Source organism: Crocodylus porosus, unplaced genomic scaffold (genome assembly GCF_001723895.1).
Source record: "Crocodylus porosus isolate Cpor-Errol unplaced genomic scaffold, CroPor_comp1, whole genome shotgun sequence".
NCBI classification, from domain to species: domain Eukaryota; kingdom Metazoa; phylum Chordata; order Crocodylia; family Crocodylidae; genus Crocodylus; species Crocodylus porosus.
This window is the reverse complement of record NW_017728949.1, coordinates 3,565,749-3,573,148: the sequence shown is the minus strand read 5'-3', so window position 1 is coordinate 3,573,148 and position 7,400 is coordinate 3,565,749. Positions and strand designations below refer to the sequence as shown.

Below are 7,400 nucleotides of genomic sequence, written 5' to 3'. Positions count from 1 at the left end.
ACAGTTGGCCTTCCTGACTGCATCCCCACACTGTTGGCCCATGTTCGTTTTGGCATCAACGATGACTCCAAGATCCTTTTCTGCCTCTGCACGGATGAGAAGGTAGTTCCCCAGCCTGAAGGGGTTCTTCCCCCACAAGGTGCAGTACCTTGCACTTGTCAGTGTTGAAACACATCCTTTTCTCATCCACCCGCCCCTGTAACCTGTCTAGGTCCGACTGCAGCCTATTCCTCCCTTCTAGCGTGCCCACTTGCCCCCACATCTTAGTGTTGCCTGCGAATTTGAACAGGGTGCTTTTTACCCCTCGTCCAAGTTGCTGATGAAGATGTCGAATAGTGCAGGCCCAAGGACTGAGCCCTGGGGGAACCCACTGCCCACATCTCTCCAGGCTGAAAATGACCCGTCCACTAGCACTCTCTGGGTGCGGCCCTCTAGCCAGTTAGTGACCCATTTGACTGTGTAGGTGTTGATGCCACAGTCCCCTAGTGTTTTAATGAGAATGGGGTGAGAGACAGTGTCGAAGGCCTTCCGAAAGTCCAGAAAGACTACGTCCACTGCTATCCCTGCAACTAAGGATTTTGTGACCCGGTCATATAAGGCCACCAGGTTGGTCTGACAGGACCTGCCTCTAATGAACCCACATTGGTTGCCCCAAGCATAATCTCCCCTACTGGTCCCTCGTGGACACGCGCTATGATATTTCTCTCAAAAAGCGTCCCCAGGATCGAGGTAAGACTAACTGGCCTATAGTTTCCTGGGTCCTCCTTCCTCCCTCCCAATCAAGTTTCCCTGCTTTAACTGAAAACTCCCCTTAATGCCAGTTTATAATCCAAGCAGCTCAAATGCTCCAAACATGTTAAACCATTTTTCGTGGATGTTTGGCAGGGGTGAGGACTGTTCAGTTGATTTAACCTAACTCAGGTGATTGAAACAACTTTAAATCTGACTGAAAGAGGAATCTCTTCTCCTTGTAGACAAAGGGTCTATATGTTACACTTCTTTACACGAAGGGTGCCTATACCCGTGCTGGTTAATCAAGTGTGCTCCATGTCCTAAGTAGATGGGTCCAGCATGGCCTCGCTGTCATGTATATGAGCCCCCTTGGGTTTAAAGCTGGTCACTGGGGCACTTTATCTAAACCTTTGTCAAATGAAGTTTAGATAAAGTGTCCTACAGCCATTTTTAAACCTGCAGGGGCTTAGTACACATGATTATGAGGCATTTTAATTAGAGCAGCTCTCTGGGAACTGCACTAATTAAAATGCCCCCACCCTCAACCCCAAACATGTGTATAGGAAGCTAAGGTCTGCATGTGATTGAACTTTTTCCAAAGGGGTTCTTACTTTTTGGACCTCTCTCCATAGCAATCCATCTGCTTATAGCTGACACTTTTTTCAGTGGTGTTTTCCATTTTAATTGCTGATAGTTAGGATCCTCTTCAAAGTGTTCAGTTTTGATCACTGGCACCTAGAATCCCAACTGTTTTATACATTCTGCCACTATCATTTGAATTTTTAAATATATTAGATATACTTTTCATTTTAACCTTAAGCATACCCTGAGTATTTCAGGAGGAGGTAATAATTCTTGTCATTATTTATCATTAGTAGATTTCCCTGTGATATTCTATTAACATTTGAACACATATGCTTCCCACCCACTTCTCCCCCACAACTCAAATATTGTCCTTTTCCCTTATGGACATTGATTATGGGATCTGAAGTTCAAATAGATTTTATAAATGAGATTTAGGCTTGTGTAACCAAATGACCAACCATTCTAACATATTTTCTACTGTAAAACCAACAAGATAGATATAAAGAAATAGTTGGAATTTGTACATTTATATATACACATGTTGGTATAGCTAAAGATAGAAACACTAATTTTATTATTTACCATAATTATTCATATACAAATGTTTTATATGCATTTTGACATTGTTTATATGCATTTTAAAACTGCACATACATAGCTGTACACTCAGCAATAAAAAGCAGCCAGCTCTGCAGTGCAGCTTATTACACCACACTAGGAGGAGGAAACATATTTGTGAAGGATATAGAAGAATCTTGACATCACTCTCTCCATGCCCATATTGTTTTTATTTTGTTTTAAAACAAAAATGTTACATGCAATCTGCCATGTCCACACACAGCAACCATGTTAGTCCTTAGTTGCTAATATAAGGAAGGTATATTTCATCTATTTCTCAACACTTTTTTTTGACTTTGTGGTTAAGCTCCCTTCCTTCATGTATTTTCTCTATTAGGGGTTGGCAACCTATGGCCCTTCTGCCAGACTCAGCCCAATAATTCCATCTAGCCTGCGAAGTTGGGACAATGGCAGCAAACCAGCGCCCAGGGATATCTGCAGCAATTTGGCAGCAGGTTGACAATGTGGCAGGTACAGGGGAAGGGAGTGGTGGAGCAGCAGTGGCCGGGTCAGAAGCAGTGGCCCATGTTGGACCTAGCTCCATAATTCAGCCCACTGTTCCTCACAAGGTTGTTGAACCCTGTTCTATACATGACCTGTGATTAGTGGAAGATAAACCATGTTAAAATATAGAAAAGTTTAGGTGAGGATGTTAATTTTACCTTCCTAAAAGAGGAATATGATTTATAGTACCATGACCTTATCTGACAAAAATTATTTTAAATTTATTTAGCTTGAGTGAAAGACTAGTTACACATTGCAAACCTAATAACCTCGGAACTACATCATAATACAGATATGATGTTTCAACATCTCTTAATGCTCAATAGGCAGTACTTCTGAACTGAATAAATTTCAGTCAGAAAGACTCAAACAATTCAATCGTCTATCCTTGCATATGCCACAGTTTATAAAAACATCTGCATCTTAACTGACAGCCCAGTACTTTTTCCAAGAACGTGGAAAATCTTTATCGTATTACAGTAGACTGCACTGCAGCTTATGAAAATTCTTATTTCTTTATTTTTTCATTAGTCTAGGCTAGGTGAGTTATTTATGCAAGAAGAAATACTGGAGCATACTGGTATATATTAATGCTCATTCTCTTTATTTTACTCTTGTTCAGCTGCAAAACAAACCAAATTCTTCCATGTGAAGTACTTACGTTGGGATAATACTCCATCACCAATAAATATTCCATACGTCCATCTGCAGTGAATCGCTCGTCTCCCACAATGAAGTGGGCAATATTGTCATGTTCCATCAATGGGATTCTGTAAATGTTCCTCTCATTGATAAAGTTCTGACGGTTGGCAAAGGAAAATACTTTTACAGCCACTGGACGCTCATCGAGGGAGCCTTTATATACTGCTCCATATCGCCCCCGGCCAATCAGCTGTGAAAAGTTTAAAAGTTCTTATTATACTGAATAAAGCACATCCGAACAAAAGGTTTTCACTCTGCCAAGTAGTGGAAGATATATAGTTATGTAGATATATAGTTATGCACTATGTTTTGTGAAACTCTGTATTGCAGAAGCCATGACACACTTTAGTCAATATTTTCTGCCACAGACCAAAATTAGAACTTTGTCCCAAAAGCCTTTGTGGCCTTCAAACTTGCACTGGCCAAACTAGCTCTTATTAGCTTTCTCTTTACTCCAATCCACAATAAATAAATGCATAACTCATTAAATATTTTAAACAGATCAAGTTAAATCCATGTATTTCTATACTGCTAATTAATTTTTGTATCACCTAATCTTTTACCCTATGCATCTTTTCCTCTGAGAGTTTGAGCAGGAAGCAATCTTCATTTCAAAAACAAACAAAAAAAAAAAGAGATGTGACGAATGCTCTCACAACTTTCCGTGCCATTTAGTAGTTTGAATCTCAGTCTTAAAAGGCTTAATATCATCATTCTTAGGTTTCAAATCTACCCTAATTTAAAGCTGTTACCTAGAAAATCCATTACAGTTTAAATAGCTTTTAATAGAAAGGGACAACTCTTTCTTACCATTTCATTTTAGGACCCATCATGTCAGTTTTCACAGTGGGGTGTTTCCCGTCTCCACAGCAACTGGAGGCTAACTAGTTTTTTGCTCTAAGCCTGGCTTTTCTACCACCCTCAGGAAGAGCACTTCAGAAAAACAGCATTTTCCAGCTTTGGGAGCCAACTATATAAAAATTTAAGAGTATTTAACTTCAACCATTGGCAGCTGACCCTAACAACAAAATCCCAGGATTTTCTGGAGGAACTTCCTCTTCCCTTTCTAACTATATAATGAGTAGGTAATAGCTAAAAACACCTAACGTAATCCTGACAAGGGCAGCAGCCTGACTGGCATGAAGACTTCTAGAAAGAAAATTCACATGTAAGAGAGAATTTTTCTTTCTTGGTCCCTTCCATGTCAGACGATTTTTACTGCTTTTTACCTGCCACAGTGAATAATCTCAACAGCAAGAGAGTGAATTCAATATACCGCCCCTCCCACCCCCCTTGAAAATGATCTTAAAGGTTACTGGGACATGCTTTTCCTGTTTTATAATATCCTTCTACCAATGCTTCGTTTGCAGGGGTGAAGAAACCAGCTCCATGATACTTGAGAAAGCACGGAAGACTTGGCAGTAGTAGCCTTACACAACTTAGAAGATATTATGACCTTGCTACTTACAAAATCACTTTTCTTTTCAGGGTATGTAATAACAAGATCAATTGTACCTGAGGCTTTAAGTGTAACTGATGAAGTCAGTGCTTTCACACAACAACTTATGCATCTGATCCAGTTCGGCTGTAAAGTGCATCTCCATATACACCTTTGTTTTTCCAAGCTGACTTGGAGGCTAGCAAGATCATTTGTAGGCTTCCATCCTCCTTTCGATGCACTGTAAGGCTGACTTGGATTGCACTTGCTTGGCTCTAAGGCTACAAATACACATTGCCCAATGAACTAGGTCAGCTGTGTTGGGATATGTCCAGCACAGCGGATCAGTTTCATTAAGTGAAAACACACACTGCCCATTGTTGCAGCTGTTAATGCTGCAGGAAAATGGCAGCATGTTCTCCCAGGACTTGAAGGGCCTGATCTAATGTGCCCTGGGAATTCCCACACAGGAATGGGCCCCTGAAGCCCTGGGAATGCCTGCTTGACTTTCCCGGCTTATAGAGACGCACCCTCAGGAACTGCTGAGGTACATCTCTGTAAGCAGGAAAAGCCAGGCAGGCACTCCTGGGGTGAGCAGGATCAGAGCACCTGCCAAGGACAGCGGAAGAGTGTTGGCAGCTCTGGGCTGCCTGCACTTTCTCGCCACAACCGCCATAATTAAGTGGCACAAATTAATACTACTTTTGTTGCAGCCACAGATTTTAGGCATCTGTTGCACAACAAGGGATATGGATGTCCATTTGCTTGGCCTTTGTGCCACCATAAAAACTTTTATAGTGGCACAAAGGTGACAAAAGGCAACATCTGTTTCCATCCCAAGTGTGTCTTGCTGAGCCAGGCAACAAACTTTGCTTCTTGTTGTAGAATCCTAACAAAAAAGGGAAAAGGCTTGGACTAGAACATGGACAGGGCTACACCTTAGATAATGCTGGAGGCTGTTTGCCTTATTACTAGCTATATACATGTTTCTGAAAAATCATCTGCTGGACATGAGAGAGTGAACATGACTAAGAAGACTCTCTGACCAGAAGGAGCCAGTTATCTGCTGGTCCACTGTTTCAATGCCTGTTTTGTGTCTATGCTCCACAAAGAACTTACAAAATATTTAGATAGATATCAGATACCCCACTTCTTCAAACAGATTTCCAATTGCCCAGTGATATACTTTTGGGAGTCCTGAATGCATAGCAAGTGTCAGGTGAAACATCAAGTTCTGAAAAAAGCTTCTAGAGAAATCTAGTTTAAAATACATCAGTGGTCACCAACCAGTGGATCTTGATCCACCGGTAAATCTTGGAGCCTCTTGGAGTAGATCTGAGGCTGGGGTGGGGGGTTGAGTGCCCATGTGCATGCATGTGCACACCCCAGTTCAGCAGGTCAGTCTGTGGGGGAGGGAAGTGGCAGGGGCTAGATCAAGGCCCCCACGGTGGGGGGGCAGTGCTGCAGAGGCAGAAGCATGGATAAGTTGAGTGGGGCCCTGGCCAGGTAGGACTTCCCTCCTGGGGAGGCATGCCACCAAATAATCTAATTCTCCCTCTGCCTTGATCTGCCTCTCCTTCCCCCTCCCCACAGACTTACCTGCTCTGTGGAGGGGGAGGGAGGGAGGGTGGCAGCACACAGTAGATCTTGGGTTGCTTTTAAATGCCAAAGGTGATCTCCTACTTAAAAAGGTTGGAGACCACCAAAATAGATTTTTCTCCTGCACACTGAGACTGGACTTTCAATCGAGTATACAAGCCACATAACAAGCAGACACAAGCCAATATCCTTAGGACTGTGGCTGCTTATGCAAGTTAGGTGAGTGATACCTTATACTCTTGAGGGCTATACAGGACTACTACTCCCTCAGGTGGTAGTCTTTACTAATGAAGTAAAGGCTTCTCTCTCCTAACGAGGAGAAATGAAGATCTTTTTAGTTCTCAGCTAAAAAAGGCCTTGGTAAGGAATTCCTACTCCGCCTTAATCATAAGATTCTTCCAATTTTCAGATTTTTTTTTCATTTTCTGGAAATAAGTACATGTGAAGGTAGATCCCAGTTGCACTTAATTTTGGGAAGCTTAGCTGAGACTCTAAGGTTTCACTTAAAGACTCAGCTTTAAAAATTTCCTTTTCACATTAGATGATCTAAAAATGAGACTTCTGAGTGAAAGGTTTTAAAAGGTTGTACTGCCCTTTTAAGTCTGATTTTGAGTAATATCATTCTTCATCTGTGGGCCAAACTCCTGAGAGAACAGGAGAGGGACCCAGGAAGGAGGAAGAGTCAATTATGGAGGGAGAATGAAAGGACAATCTGCAGGCAAGCTCTTGGGAGAAAGATAATGGCTGCTTAATGCCCTCTCCTGTATCATCCTCAGAGACTGAAGGGGGAAAGAAAGTCAATCTATCACTCAAGGAACAGTATCTGAATCAGCGCCCCCCATCATTGAGTCCAGGCTAAGTGTGGGCTGAGTGTACAGAATAAGGACTGAGCCAAAGCCACCGATGACAAATGGTTTATAGAAGCCAGCATATTTCATGGCGACTGTGACCTCACAGCTAAAAACAGCTTGTCGGAATGGAAATACTTTGCAACTGATCCTAACTAAGGCAGCATGTTGGACTAGATGACCAGTGGAGGTCCCTTCCACCCCAACTTCTCTATGAAATCTGTGAACTCTCTCGTGACAGGTAGATCGTGCCTGACCAATCTAGTCTCTTTTTATGACCAGGTCACAAAACGCCTCGACGCAGGAGGAGGGGTGGATGTCGTATACTTGGACTTCAGGAAGGCCTTTGATACGGTATCCCACCCCATACTGGT

General features: G+C 42.3%; 1 protein-coding gene across 1 annotated transcript in view; it reads right to left on the bottom strand.

The window, feature by feature from the left end:
• The window catches only part of BMPR2 (bone morphogenetic protein receptor type 2), a 186,391-nt gene that overhangs the window by 32,106 nt on the left and 146,885 nt on the right, over positions 1-7,400 (bottom strand). The window contains exon 6 of the mRNA XM_019554216.1: positions 3,101-3,331. Within this exon, the coding sequence (XP_019409761.1) occupies positions 3,101-3,331 (231 nt within the window). The remainder of the gene's footprint in view (positions 1-3,100; positions 3,332-7,400) is intronic.